Source organism: Anabrus simplex, chromosome 1 (assembly GCF_040414725.1).
Source record: "Anabrus simplex isolate iqAnaSimp1 chromosome 1, ASM4041472v1, whole genome shotgun sequence".
In the NCBI taxonomy this organism is placed as follows: domain Eukaryota; kingdom Metazoa; phylum Arthropoda; class Insecta; order Orthoptera; family Tettigoniidae; genus Anabrus; species Anabrus simplex.
This window is the reverse complement of record NC_090265.1, coordinates 324,668,816-324,684,907: the sequence shown is the minus strand read 5'-3', so window position 1 is coordinate 324,684,907 and position 16,092 is coordinate 324,668,816. Positions and strand designations below refer to the sequence as shown.

Here is a 16,092-nt window from a genome sequence, read left to right as displayed (position 1 = left end):
TTACCGAGGATGTAATACCAAATAATTAATTCACCTGACTAAAGTACCAACGATGTAAGTCCTTGATAAATTCAAATCAGGCATCAACTCAGTCAATTACTTTCTTGGCTTACCAACTAGCTTATCAACTACATAAAAGGGAAAGAATTCATCACACACAAATTCTAGAAAACATAATAATAATATTTATTTAAATAAAAGATTGCCCTAGGAAAAAGTAATGTGATTTAGGGTAGTATTCACGTTGTTACTATGTACAGATAATAATTCAGTCACCTGTGGCTCGTAGAAAAGAAAAATAAATGCAATGTTAAGCTATTTACACCAATTCCGAAATGAAGTCAAAAATGGATATTACTATTTACAATTGATCACTGGACATCCACAGTCTTCATTGACAACAAGTCATTAAGTTGACACAAATATCGTTATGATATTTAGATTGCTCATTATCATGAAAATCAGGCTAATTAGATCTGAATAAAATGTATAGTTTAGCAGAATAAAACGTAAAATAAACAAATAGATCTGAGTTTGAATATGAATATAAATATAAATCTGCTCATAAATCTGAACATAAGTTTGAACATAAATCTGAACTCCTTTAATTTGGTCTTTCTTCTATGATGCGCTTTGGTAACGACTTGCAGGCTAAGGCATATTTCCCTAATGCCTGTTAAATCTGGCTCCTAGCCTATCATTTCCCTATCTATTATTCTCTTAAAGAATATAAATTCAAATAAACTCTGTGTCAGAATAAATAAGTTATCTATCTAGCTTTCCACATAATTTTTGATTCACATACACATCTATTTCAGACTCTATGTGCTCTCCCTTTGTCATATTCCATAACATTTCTCATCTTCGCAAGTTACTCAATTCATTTGGGCAGTCAGAATGTAAATACTATGCATTTATGCTCGAAAATATATTACCGCATTTATAAATATCATATTTGCATTTGGGCATGAATACCGTTATAAAATACATCATAATATTCTCGTACTTGAAATACAGCATCTACTATTGTCATATAATCCCATCAAAATCTCAATTCTACTTCAATGTATATCACTCATACCTTAGTTTAGGTCATTCCCGCGGTGTGCTCAGTTTCACGTACATGTATCAATTCACACAAATCCTTACCTCTTATAAATGTGACATGGCATTTCCTTAGATGCAGGCAATCCTTGCCCTCTCCGTAACACATAAATAAACATCCGCATTTCATTATACATTGACTTATTTCGCCAAGTTACCAATACTGTAACATGATTTCAACATTCAACTGACAACTTCATTATCATAACCTCCACTACAACATGTCGCGATTACTCTTATATTACCGTGCCAAATATGTCACAATTGCCTTTCTTATAAACACATCTCAATAACGTTATATACTATAACCCCAAACTGAGTTCCATACTCTTATGTTGCGGAGCAAAGAGTACGTGATTCTACACATTCATCTCAGACGCGCGGACCAAACATGACGTAAACATTTAGTATAACCAATACGAGATTTATCAAAATTCCACAATGTGTCAAATCATTGCTATCAGCTGTTATAAAAGACACTTCCTTCAAATTCTCGTAACTCATTAGTTATTCTGACCAAAAAAATGCGGTGGTGTATATGTAATGTACTAGAATCTTATTCTACACTGCTCGATCGTATTACTGTAGACTCAAATATCTCACACTTCACTTCCATTATTCACTTGCACTCTTAATTAAATGGTTTTTATCACCAACTTATCAGCACATGCCACAAGTAAATGTATACGCAAATCAAAAACTACGTAATTAAAAATGTAAAGACTTAGCTCGCTTGTCGTTACATTTGGTCCAGTTGTTCCACCTCCGCTCGGATGTCGTTAGCTCTGCGGTCAGGATGTGGGTTAGTCATCTGGTTGACCGTTGCCTTCCTCATCGTGGGTTGGTCATCTGGTTAGCCGTTGCCTTCCTCATCATGGGTTGGTCATCTGGTTAGCCGTTGCCTTCCTCATTATGGGTTGGTCATCTGGTTGCCCGTTGCCTTCCTCATTGTGGGTTGGTCATCTGGTTAGCCGTTGCCTTCCTCATCATGGGATGGTCATCTGGTTGACCGTTGCCTTCCTCATTGTGGGTTGGTCATCTGGTTAGGATGTACCACTCCCCAGTTTGGTCCATCATGCATGCTTAGCAGGCACACATCATATTACGTCTGCTGATAACAAAAATATACATTTCGGAGCAGAAAATTGTCATGATATGATCCGTCTGACAATAATAATTCTCCAGTTGTTATTCCTTTTTCTTGCTCTCTGAGATATAACTTTGATCTTGTCGGGATTAAGTTCTCCGTATATATATATATATATATATCGGCTCATTCTGGGAAAATCTCGAAAATTTATTCTTCTTCTTTCTTGAATTAGAATTGAATTGAATTCTTGCTGTATGAAAGTATTTCTCTTGGGTTTCAATTGGTCCCTCCTTACAGAATGCGACGCGATTGCTCTCGGGATCCTTCTAGGCGTATATCACCGTATCTTGCTTTTTTAATATATATTTTAATTAACTCTGGTTCGTCGGCCGGTGAATTATATTATTTGTTTTACGACGACGATCCCTTTTCTTCAAGAATCTCCTCTAAATTCTTGTATCTTCTTTCAATATATAGCTCGTTTATGAGTTATGTCTTCACTCTTGCGATGCAGATTTTTAAGTGAAGTTTTTTAACAATCCCTTCGCTTCTATTTTTTTTGTAAAACAATTCACTTGACTCTCTACTGTCCCGTAGTGCCTTCAATATTTGTCCGTTCCCAGACATGCATGGCCTTCTATAATATCGCACTACATATATATTCCTTGTATCTCAGATCGGATGGGCCATACCTTCATTCGGCGCCATTTTGAAAGCTGTCTACGAGATGTACACGGGTACACCGGTTTTCATTAACCATATGTGATCAAAATTCCTGACTTGTTCAGGAATTGAATTTGGGTTCCTTTGAACTGAAAGCCATTGATGCTGGCAATTGAGCTGAAGAACCATCGAGGGAGAATACATATCCTAAATACTTGAAATCTTCTTTTCCTACCACTTTTGCCACACCTGTGGTGTCGCGGGTGCGAATTGTCTCGCACATGTGGATTTGGCCCTGTGTTACGACTGGATGCCCTTCCTGACGCCAACGCTATATGGAGGGATGATCCTAAATACTTGAAATGATCCACCTATTCCAGATTTATATTCCCAAACTAAAACTCAATCCAGAAAGTGCTAATTTTTGTACCATACTCACTGTACCCCTTTTCAAGCTCTAAGATACAGGTGGGTTTTTTTTTTTTTTTTTAGTCGGAGCACCACTCAGAACATGGCACGGCTGGTGCAATGACACTCAATCGCTGGCTGGTATGACGTGCACATTTCCTCCCCAATACATCACGGCAATTAACATTTATAGAAAGCTATTCCTAGTGAAACTATCAGTCTAAAACGTACCTGGCATTACATTTAATGTTCAAAATATTGTCCCTCAGCTGTCAAATACGCCTGACACCTCTAAAACTGGTTTGCAGACACTGAGCAATCTCAGCCCGTGTGATGTCCGAAATAACATGTGCAATGCTCTGTTGTTTGAGGGTTGTTCACATACACCTTTTCCTTCAGCATTACCCCCAGGTATTAATCACAGGGATTTCAATCGCGAGATCTAGCGGGATAATTAACCACATGATCTTCAAAAACTTCCCACATTATCCCCGTTGACTGATCAGTAGTGTGTGCCATCGCATTATCTTCCATAAAGTAACTATTACTCGTTCCTTCTTCTGTCATTTGTCAGTTCTTGGAAGAATGGCCTGAGAATGAAATCATATTGGTCAGCATTTATTGTTTCATGGAAAAATATAGGCCCTATAGTTCATCGAGCACTTATTCCACACCAAACTCCTACCTTTACATCATGAAGTTGACAGACATGTAGCTGGTGGGGATTTTCTGCACTCCAGTAGCGATTGCTCTGACTATTTATGTAGCCGTTTAAGGGAAGTAAGCCTTCCCTATCTCGCCCATTGTAATTTTCCAAGTACCATTAACATAAAATTGAGCAAAGATATTAACTTGAAACTCGTACCAATTTTAGCTTGAACATTCTTTGACAAAAATAAGCAGCAGTTTTTGAAAATATTCATTAGTTGCCCAGATATGATTTTTTCCCAAAGTCGTATTTTTTTCCAAAATCATTTTCTCTTAAATCACCATAATTTTAAAAGTACATATTTTATAGAAAATTGACTTCTTATTTTTGTAGCTCTGTAATGTAAGAAGAAGCTGTAGAAATTTAATTCCTGTAGCATTAATAGTGTAGGAGAAATCTGTACCAAGAATTAGAAAAATTGTTGAACCGAGAAAAATGATTTCAAAGTTTTGCGACAGAAATCTCATTTTTAAAACTGTCCTGCTCCATACTCTTCATTCTCCTCATCCTCTCTGGACCTCTTCTTGTTTCTTCTCTTCCTTCTTGAACACTTCTCAATTTCTTTCATCATTTTGTTTGCTTTATTTATGCGAATGGTATAGATTCAGCCTCTGTAACCATAACATCACCGACATCTTCCTTACTTGAGAAACCAGTCTGGTAGTTTCCAGAAAATTTGCGCTTATCAGACGTTTTAATTCGAATCATACTTGCTATATAACATTCACAAGTGATTAGAAATACTACAACAGTTCTCTTCTCTTCTCTTCTCTTCTCTTCTCTTCTCTTCTCTTCTCTTCTCTTCTCTTCTCTTCTCTTCTCTTCTCTTCTCTTCTCTTAAAACAGTTTGTCTCCAGCCTGTTTTCTTGTTAAGAATGGACCCAGTGATGCAGAACTTCTTCACTAAATTACATACCATATTCCTATGGGAAAGGAGAATGCCAGGAAATTTACAGACGAATCAAAAGCAGCACACTTTAACATAAGAATGCTTTACATAGACATCACAGTGAATACACACTGTTCTATTGTATACATCACTCATTAAGCACATGGTAACTTTTGTATTCATACAGAAACTATGCTGTTTCACTGAGCTCGATAGCTGCAGTCGCTTAAATGCGGTCAGTATCCAGTATTCGGGAGATAGTAGGTTCGAACCCCACTGTCGGCAGACCTGAAAATGGTTTTCCGTGGTTTCCCATTTTCACACCAGGCAAATGCTGGGGCTGTACCTTCATTAAGGCCACGGCCGCTTCCTTCCCACTCCTAGCCCTTTCCTGTCCCATCGTCGCCATAAGACCTATCTGTGTCGGTGCGACGTAAAGCAACTAGCAAAAAAACTATGCTGTTTCAGAGCTAACACATTGAACATACTATCAACACCACAGATTTTAAACTAAATTAATGCGATAAAGACACGGGACTTTACACTTAATCGCTACTGCATCAGATCACATTAGCCAGTTATCAAGCAATATATCTCTTGGCAGATGAGTCACCCGGCTATGCTATTGCCTTTCCATGTAGTTCCCTGGACACTCGCTCAGAACTTAAATAAAAAAATAAAAAAATGAATTATATTGTAGGCTTTCAGCGTAGTCTGCCATTAAGACCAAGCTATCAAAATGGGTCACTTGAATACTTCCATGCCATTTTGTATGTTTTGGTAAATGATTTATATTCAGCCAAGAGAATAAAAAACTACCACTTAAATAGAGCAAGATATTTCTTTAAATCTAGCATTTATGTAAGATCTGATTATTTTAGCTGCTTAATTGCCAATTTGGTAAAGCTGTAATTTATTTTCTAGTAGTAGTAGCAGCAGCAGCAGTAAGTAAACATATTATAATAACTTCCTAATTAGTGTAAAAATACATCCAAACTTGAGGTCATATATTGTTGGCTTTGGTATGGAAAGACTTAGTCCTTGGCAGCATTTGAATGTTGATTATCCACCACCATATAAAATGCTTTGTCTCCTGTTGATGAGTATCAACTTTTTCAGGATGAGGAAGCCACTACTGACAATACGGAAGAGGTCCATGGTGGAGAAACAGAGAATGAGGAAGAGAGTGATGAAGGCAGTAATTCTAGAGAGCCAGATGTGAACAGCGACAAATATTTGAGAGTTCGCAAAGATTCATTTTTATTGCCTCCAAATAAGAGGCGTACCAAAGCAACAGGTGGAAAGAATGCAGACAGTGCTCTGACCATTGTGAAGCAAATGGTTGATTTAGCATCATCTCGTGATGAATTTGTTGTTTTTGGAGAACAGGTGGCTATGAAATTACGAAATATTAAGGATGCTAAAGTCCGCCTGTTATTGCAACATAAAATTAGTAATCTTTTGTTTGAAGGTGAAATGACCAACTTTGGAGTTGAGTTGAAACAGAATACACTATCTGGAAATGAGCTTTCACAATCTATGAATCAGTCTGTATCAACTTCATCATCATATTTTGATTCACTTCCATCCCCTTCATGCTACTCATCGTCACCTCAAGCAAATTTTTATCCAGTTTCTTCTAGTCGTCCTTCACCTTCAAACAATATATCATTGCGATCCAAATCTGTTGAATTTCCAAAAAGTAAAAAAGATTCAAACCTCTTTTGTGTTGTGCAGCCAATAATCTCCAGATCGAGCAGTTCATCAGCACAAATGTAAAGAGATGAAAGACTACTTAAGATGAGATCTTGAGAAATAACAATGAATGTTAAATTCATACAGCTGTCTAAATGTAGACAATTAATTTTACATGTTCAGAAAATGAGTTTTCGAGCTATCCAGCAAAATTTGTTATCGAAAGTACAGACTCATTTTCTTGTTTATGATTCAGACAGCAGTCAACTCTCAATTATCTATGATAACGGTTGGCAGGGTGTCTGCAGGTCATGAAAGTCATGAAAAAGTCATCACTTGGAGTTTTGGTCATGTAAATAGTAAACAAAGAACTTAAGATACTTGAAATTTGCTAGTCTCTCCGGTGAATAAACCATCAGTACCGTGCTTGTTTTCATAAACACATTTATTTTTATCATCATTCCTCCTTATACAGCTTGGCAGGGCATATATGTTAGGGGAACTCGGGGTAATAAGAACCTTATCATATAAATACCATATGTAGGAAAATAAAATACAAAATTGGTAGGGTATTTAGAAAAAAAACTCTTGCACAAATTGAGTAACACTATAATGTGTGGGGAATGCAGAAATATCATTAGTTACTTTTTGGTATTTATATCATAATGTTCTAATTACCCCAGGTTCCCTTACTTCTCTAACTTCCTCTCTCCTCTCACTATTCTTTTTCTTTAATTTTATTCCATTCGGTATCAATCCCATGTAAATTTCATTAATGTCTACTACTTTCCTCATTTATATCCATCTGTTAATTCCGTCTTTAATATTGTTATATTGTTTTCTATTTCCGTATTGTCTCTCACACACTATTTCTCACACTCAGGAATTTGTCAAAATAGTCTTCACATGTTTTCTTTATCTCTTTTGGCTGTGTTAGTAACTCACAACCTTCATCTTTCCTCAGCTTTGTGCATACTCTTCTCTTGCTTCTTACAAGCCTATGTAGCGTTGTTTTGCTTCCTTGTACATCCTCTTGTGAATTTCTCCCAGCTATCCTCTTTTCTTCAGGTACTAAATTGTTTACATCTCTTTTAAATTTCTTGATACTTCTTTTTACATTGTTCCTTTTTATCTCCGTTCCATTCTTGCTTGCTTTCTTCTTTTCTTTCAAGCCTTCCTTTACTGTCTCCACCATGGTGTCTCCTTTTCTTTTACTCTTGCAGATGTTCTAACACAGGCATTCTCTCCACAGCTTACAAATGTTCTCTTTGAACACATTTAAGAAAAAGCCAGATAAACAACTGATAGGGAAACTGCCACCTGGGCGATAGCCCTAAATGCAGATCATTGATGATTGATTAAACTTGGACCCTTCCACACTTCCAAATTCCATAGCTGGAAGTTGTTGTTTCAATATCTCCTGTACATTTTTCTCTTTTAATCTCCATACTTTTAATTTCTTCTCTCTTATTTCCTTTATTCTTTCAATTTTTCTCAATCTCATTATTGCTACCACTACTGGATGGTGTCCGCCAAATTATTCTCCTGATAGAGCTATCCATCAGCAGCAACTTGCACTTTCTACCACGAAGTAATCCATTACTGTCTTCGTCCTTCTGTTATCCCAACTATATCGTGTACTGGATTTGCTATTCTTCTTTCTAAACCATATATTTTGTCCTAGTGTTGAAAGGGTAAGACTTATGAATAATAATTAACATGTTTTTGAGTGTAAGACTTCTGGATACTGTTATTAACATAGTGACACACGTAATTTAAAATGAATTACTAAATAAATATAGGTAGGTAATTTTGTGTGTATCATTGTAAGTGCAATATTTTTATGTAATTACCCTTTTAATGTATTAAATAATAAATAAATAAACAAACTTTTAAGAAAGAAAGAAAGAAAGAATGTGAGGACACTCGTTGAAAGTGCCAAACGTTTGAGTTGTGGGCTTTCTTTCAAATTTATTATTGCTCGTTTCAGTCGAGTCATGAAATATTTTAGGAAATGTCATGCAAGTCATGAAGAAGTCACGAAAAATGGTTTACTCAAATCTGTAGACACCCTGGTGGTAGCCACCCTATGGATAAATTAAAATGTGGTTAATAGGAATCTTAGAAGTGAAGCTTCCATGACGTGTAGAATTATTTAGTTCTTTTTCCGGGTTGAACCGTGTTGTTGTATATTCTTTGTCAAGGCGACCGAAATATCCCTACTCGATCCGAGGTAATCAGTCTCCCAGGCAACAGTCACACTACAAGAGTGGTTCCAGACCTTGGTCTTATATATCCTACTCTTTCTGGCTGATGTAAGTCCCCTGGCTGTTTCATGAGAATTCTGGAAAGTATATGTCACAGCCAGGTAGTGTGACTTGCCCCCGCTTTTATGTAATTAGAGGTTTGTCCTCCGTGTTTATGTTGTGGTCTGCTTGTCTTAATCTCTGTATGATAGGCATCCAAGAATTGCTGATTTTATAATCTTCTTCTAAATTTCTTGCCATTAACGCTTTCACAGCCCGTACTTATAGACATGAGACTGTATAGGCTTTTGGGCTTATGCCGTGTCAAGAAAATAAGGTGAAATTCTAAATTCATTTTATTCGGGTATTTCTTGATTTCGATAGCCTCAAGGATTTCCCTTTCCAGATTCCAAGGGATAGCTGCTAGGATCTTGGTCTTGTTAAATGATATTCCATGTCTTGTTTCGTAGGAATGCTTGGCTACAACTGAAATATATCTGTTTTGGTTCTTGGTGTGACGGATGTGTTCTTTTAGGCGGGTAAAGATTAGATATTTTGTTTCACCGACATAGCACATTCCGCAGCTATATTCAATGTGGTATACTCCAGGAGCTTGTAGTTCTTCTATTATGTCTTCTACTGGTGGTAGATAATGGGCTAGCTTCCGGTGTGGTTTATAGATGGTCTTTGTCATATTTATTCAGTATCTTGCCGATCCTGTTTGTAGTGTTTCTAGTGTATGGAAGTATCGCTGTTTTCGGGCAGGTGTCCTGTTGTTTTCTTCTATGGCGGCCTTTTCTTTGTTTGCTTCTGATTTTCTAAAGACTCATCGGATGTTATTGAGTGAGTAGCCATTTCTCCTGAGGGTTCTTGTCATGTGTTCTTTCTCTACTTCGAGGGGTTCTGCGTCTGATATCGCTATGGCCCTGTTAACCAGTGATGTTAGAACAGCTTGCTTTTGTGATGGGTGGTGGTGAGAAGAGGTGTGCAGGTACCTGTCTGTGTGTGTGTGGGTTTCCTGTATACTGCGTGACTCTGAGTCCCATTGATGTTGCGTTTTACTAGGACATCTGAAACGGTAGTTTTCCGTTTACCTCCATTTCCATGGTGAACTGAATATTTTCGCGAGTAGAGTTGAGATGGTCGAGAAATAGCTGCAGGTTATTGCTGCTCCTGTGAGGCCAGATCACGAACGTGTCAACCACATAACGGAGAAAACATTTCAGTTTCAGGGTGGATGTGGCTAAGGCTTTCTGTTCGAAGTGTTCCATATACATGTTTGCTATTATTGGAGAGAGCGGCGACCCCATTGCGGCCCATTCTGTCTGTTCGTAGAACTTCCCGTTAATGTAGAAATAAGTGGCGTAGAGGCATTCTTTAGCTAGTTTAGCTAGTTTCTGGTCTAATAGCGGAAATACTTCTGTTAGTGGCCCCGTGGTGAAAAGTAATGCGATGTCAAAACTTACTTATAAGTCCGTACTTTCGATTCATTGGTCCTTAAGGAGCTGGACGAAATATTGGGAGTCCTTCACGTAGGTTTCAGTGTGTTTCTGTACGTGGCTGAAGTAGTCCGGCTAGGTAACGGGCGATATCGTGTGTTGGAGATCCTATAGCACTCACGATATGTTACAGAGGTATGCCTTCTTTATGAATTTTTGGGAGGCCATACAATTTAGGAGGTATCGGGTCCTTGGAAATCAGTTTCTTCTGTATTTTGGCTGGAATGCTGGAATTTTTTTTACTAACCTGTGGAGTTTGTTCATAATGCGATTGATAGGGTTTCTTATTTTCCTGTATGTAGAATCGGTGAGTAATTGTTCTGTTTTCAGTGTGTAGTCGGTGCGTGTCATCACCGTAGCGTTTCCTTTATCCGCGGGTAGGATTATTGTTTCCGTAACTTGACGTAGTGTTTTTTGGGCATGAATTTCTTCTTTGGTCAGATTGGATGGTGGTGGCTTTGCAGTTCTCAGTAGACATGATAGTCTGAACTTTTCTGCAGATTCGGTAGGGAGGTATCGGATTGCAATTTCAACTTTGCTAATTTTCTTCCACTGGTATCCTGTTAGGAGCTACTGCGCAGTTGAGTCTTTTTTCTAGGCCGAAGTAGTAGGTTCACTGAGTGGCTTATCTGTGAGATTAACTATTACATTCTTCTATAGAAAATCAGATGGTTTCTGTTTTCGTTCTTGTTTTGCTTGGCAGTGGCAAGTTCCAGTGTGCGCTGAGATTGTGTGTTGCTAATGCTGTCTAACGTGGTCCAGTCATTGAGAGATAAAGTGCTGGCAAGTTCCAAGTGGAGGTGAAATAATTCCTACGCAACAAGACACTGGAATCTGGAAAGAAAAATCTGTGAGGCTATCGAAATCAAGAAACACCCGAACAGTATGAATTTAGAAGAAGGTTATAAAATCAGCAATTCTTGGATGCCTATCATACATTGATTAAGACATGCAGACCACACTTAAACACACAGGGCGAACGTCTAATTACATAACAGCATGGGCAAGTCCCACTACCTGGCTGTGACAAATAGGCTACTTTCCAGAATTCTCACGAGACAGCCAGAAAGAGTAGGATATATAAGACCAAGGTCAGGAACCACTCTCGTAGTGTGATTGTTGCCTGGGAGACTGATTACCTCGGATCGAGTAGGGGTATTTCAGTTGCCTTGACAAAGAATACTGTAGGTAATGTTCAGAAAACAACAACACGGTTCAATCTGGAGAAAGAACTAAATGGTTAATAGGAAATCAGTCATAAACATAATAAAAGTGGTTATTACATCAATGAAAATGACTTGCATCACCACAGTTATTCCATATGAGAAGTTATAAACTGTTTCATATCAACAATAAATTATTTAAGACTACTAACAATTTAATTTCATCACTTCTAAAAATTTTACACCATGCCAAAATAGTCCATTAACACTTTGTTTTGTGGCAGTTCTCTTTCTAACAAATATCAGAATGGAGTCTGTGTTAACATTAACTTATCTGAACAACTCTACTAAATAATCCAATAAGCAATGCAACAATTTAATCATCGCTCAGAATTTCAAAGCCTTGTTCGCACGTCACAATTAAGCTATTGTTTTATGTCGTCCACATCCACTTGTTCACCACTGAGAACTTGTTTTGCCATTTTGGCCAGCTTGCCTGTTATTATGTCATCTTGTGTAAATCCCCAGAAGAAGTATGATCATCAGTTTCATTAAATGAATCTGATCTAACAATAACTCACACTTTGTACACTGAAGTTCTACAATAGACTAGGTATAAGGTGATTAGAACACACACATCACTGTTGCATAACTTATTGTGGAAGCCGGAGCTAATGGAGTCTAAATTTGGTTCATAAGTAAATAAAACATTGTGGGTGGAAGTTCTACAGTTAATCCACACCCAGATAATTGAGAGTTGGGTGTATGTGTTTGCTGAATGCTCATAATTACCATCAGGCTCATGCAGGTTATAACTATGGCAATGTTGCAGTGCAGTTACTAATTAACTTCTTCTTTCAAAAGCCTAAGCCTTGTCTTTGCAGCTGTAGTTTCTTTTCCTAAACAGTCCTTTTCATCTCCAAGTTGGAGGAACGCCCCATCTCACTGACCGTATTTTTATTTTAAATTAGACGTTCTTGGTCATCTCCTTGTTTGTTTTTTTCCTAAGATCTTGCCTTCTAAATTGTTTAGTAGAAGAGTATCATGCGTTCAAACCCCACTGTCAGCAGCATTTAATATGGTTTTCTGTGTTTTCCATTTTCACACCAAGCAAATGCTGCGGCTGCACCTTGCACCTTAATTAAGGGCACGGTTGCTTCCTTCCCACTCCTAGGCCTTTCCCATCATAACGATAGGACCTATCCTTGTCAGTGCGATGTAAAACAAGTTTTAAAAAATCCTGTCCAAGTAAGTGTCTGATGAACTTTGGATTTTCCTATTACATTAAGTAGCTGTCTTGCTTATTTCTTGCAGAACCATCTCATTGCTCTTCCCGTTAATCCAGCTAGTTCTGGTTTGCTGCCTCAATACAAGCTTTCTCCTCTTTTTCTAACATCCAGATATCATACCCATATATCAAGACAATCCATACAAAGGTCTTTATAAATCTCTTAGTGTGGATGTTGACGTGCTTGGTCAGCAGAAGGTTCTTTTTATTCTAGATAGCATTCTTGGTCAGTGCTATTCTTCTCTTGATTTTGTAGAGATATCTGTTGTTTCCCTTAATATTGGTACCAAGATAACAAAACTCGGCTACTTCCTGCCTTAATATGTCTGTCCTCCTCCGCCTCCCTTCTTGATTATAACCATGACTTTTGTCTTCTTGGTATTTATTTTTAACATGATCTTCTTGGAGGTCCTAAGCATTTTATTTAACTCCTTTTCCAAGTCTGCCATTATTGCAGTATTATTGGCAAATCTGATGCAGTGAATATGGATTCCATTCATTTTAATTCCAGCCATCCTTTTGTTTCATTATGGTTATTGCCCTCTCAATTATCATATTAAGTAACTAAGGTGATAGGGGACACCCCTCTCTTCCCTTCTGATTTTTACTTCTTTCTATCTGCCATTAATATTCAGTTTGGTACTTTAACTTTTGTATGAAGTTAAAATTAGCTAACTGTCCCTCCAGTCAAGCACTACTTTGCGCATTGCTTTAAATAATAACTTTCAATCTATCATATCAAACTTGCTTTTTTTCCTACATCAATATATGTAATATGCATCTCTGTTTTTCCCTTTAGTTTATTCTGTTTGGCAATGAGTTCCATATTTCTGGAGTTATGCAAGGCTCTCTTGCTTCTAATTTCCTTATTCTTAAGACCTCTGTGGCTGCATTTATTATGCTTGATTTGATAGCATCCTAAGTACATTCTTCCTTGTCTTACTTCATTGTTGCATGCTTGAATTTCTGTATGACCTCTATATCCTTAAGTTTATATATGGCCCATTTCTTCTGATACTTCAGTTTTTGCTTTTTAAATCTAATATTGTACTTTGTTCTAACAATTGTATGGTCACTATCTATATTAGCCCTGGTTAACTGTGATTCAATATTGCTTTATTCCTGTACCTTTGTTTTATTAAAATAACATACGGTAATTATGTACGGTATGTATTATTAACTAGAACAGCTAAATGCCAAAGATCAGTCATGAAGAATAATCCAGATCTCAACTACTTGTTTGTTTCTGTTCATGTATGAATTTTCATACAAGCTAAGATAGTCACACATATAAACATTGGTTTATTCAGATGTTATGAAATATTCATGTTGTAATTTTTGCTATAAATGTACAAAAAGTCACTAGTACAGTAATGCAGCAGTGAGATGGTCACTGTATATTTCTCACCTTTTAAAATGTGCATATGATGTATATTGTTACTGAAAAGAAATTCTTATATATGTTATACTTATTTTTATCAGTGTTGCATTTGTTAATTATATAATGTGAATGTTATAAGTTCAAGGAAGTCTTCATTTCGTGTTCTAACCCTCAAAAATTGAGTTTGACCACTCATCATTGGTATGGGGGCTTTAGAAGAAAATAGAAGAGAGAAAGAGGAAAATTGAAAAAGGAAAAAGAGAAAAGATTGAAAGTGCAATATAGAAATTGCCATCCACATTCAGTTAAATACCAAGTATAGAAATGGAGGGTATGTGTTAAATAAAGGCAGATTAAAATCAGAATGCATCTAGTAGCTGTCAGCTAGAGCTCGTCTTTATAGTACCTGTAGAATTAGCTTCCTTGATTAAGACCTAAAGATACATGTAAAAACAATCCTATCTGTATCTACAGTAGAGCATTGGACTTTCCACTCGTCTGTTTCATTACCACCTGTTTGTACTACTTTTCCAAATTTCACAGTCTTAGTAATTAGCTGACCAGGTGTGTTAATAATGTGATTGTTCCTTGTTGCATGATATTCTCAGTTTGTAAGCTTGTTTTTTTTCTACATAGCTCTGGTACAGACAATGAAATGTATACTGTACATTATAGTAGAATTATACCTGCTCATAGTTCCTCTGAAAAACAAACATTCCAAAAAACTAGTTAACAGTTTCATCTGCAGAAAGTATATTTTTATGAATGTTAATTTATAGACCTAAGATAGAGAACTCACCATCACAGTATGGTGCAGAACTTTGTCAGAGAATCATAACTCTCTTTACATTACATGATATCTTCCACACATCGTCCCACAGAGTTTGCAAACACAAACTGATCTTGGTTGGTGAAATCTTGAATTACCACTTATTAGATGGAGAAATCCATGCACTACATGTCTGGTCATCACATGATGCAGCTCATAATTTGCTTGCATTCGATCCTGAAAAATCATAACATTATTGGTATAGAAGTCAGTAAGTTAACCAATTGTTACTCAGTTCTCTAGAAAATTTCTGTTTACACCCTTTGATCTGGGTGTATATATATTCTCTCTTGTGCATTTTTCGAGATTAGTTTACTATGTATCACCTTCTCTGGATTTCAAGATGGCATCCTTCAATTTCTCACACATGAAGTGAATAAATTCTGATGAATATAACCTAAACTCTTATCACTATAGCTTGGTTTCCCTAACACTTGTATAACTTAGCAGTTGAGGTTAAGTACACATTGTTACAGCAATCCTGTATACTGCAGAAAACCTCATTTCACCACAAAATCAACAAGCTTGTTACCATATATCTTGTAAATGGCTTCAGCTCACAGAGGATTAAATTTACCAGTATGACACTATCACACGTTTAAATGAAACATTATCGTGGGGACACCGCAGTTGATTTCATTCCGCAAATCAACCAATACATAACTTCATATAAATGTTCAGGAACAATTGTATGTAAAAATCCCAAGTTCTTTTGAAAGTCAGTGATAAAAGAAAGAAATGATAGTATCTTGATAATATTGCACACACATCACCTATAACTGAGTTTCTACATAAACATAATTCTACATCTGGTTTGATGTAAAGTTTGATGGAAAATATATTTAAATATACCACATATACAGTCCCACACTCTTTAGGCTGCACTTTATGGAAGATTAACTTCACAATTTAAGTTCACACTTCATATGTAAATAATAAAGATATGCTTACAAGCAGGGTATTGATTTCCATCATTGTCATTTCAAAACTGCACAAGGTTAAACAGTTAACTGTAGTATATTTTTATTGATGGCTCTTCATTTTAAACTCAAGAAAGGGATTACCTGAATGTAGACCGGCCTGTTGTACCAAGCAAGCTGGATCTCAGTACATGTCATGAAACTACAA

General features: G+C 36.8%; 1 protein-coding gene across 2 annotated transcripts in view; it reads left to right on the top strand.

Annotated features, from left to right (window-relative positions):
- The window catches only part of LOC136865600 (cellular tumor antigen p53), a 273,055-nt gene that overhangs the window by 190,584 nt on the left and 66,379 nt on the right, over window positions 1-16,092 (top strand). The window contains exon 8 of one of the 2 annotated variants that reach the window (XM_067142418.2): window positions 5,983-6,252. The exons of the other annotated variant lie outside the window; for it this stretch is intronic. Within the exon in view, the coding sequence (XP_066998519.2) occupies window positions 5,983-6,252 (270 nt within the window). The remainder of the gene's footprint in view (window positions 1-5,982; window positions 6,253-16,092) is intronic. 2 annotated transcript variants of the gene reach the window in all.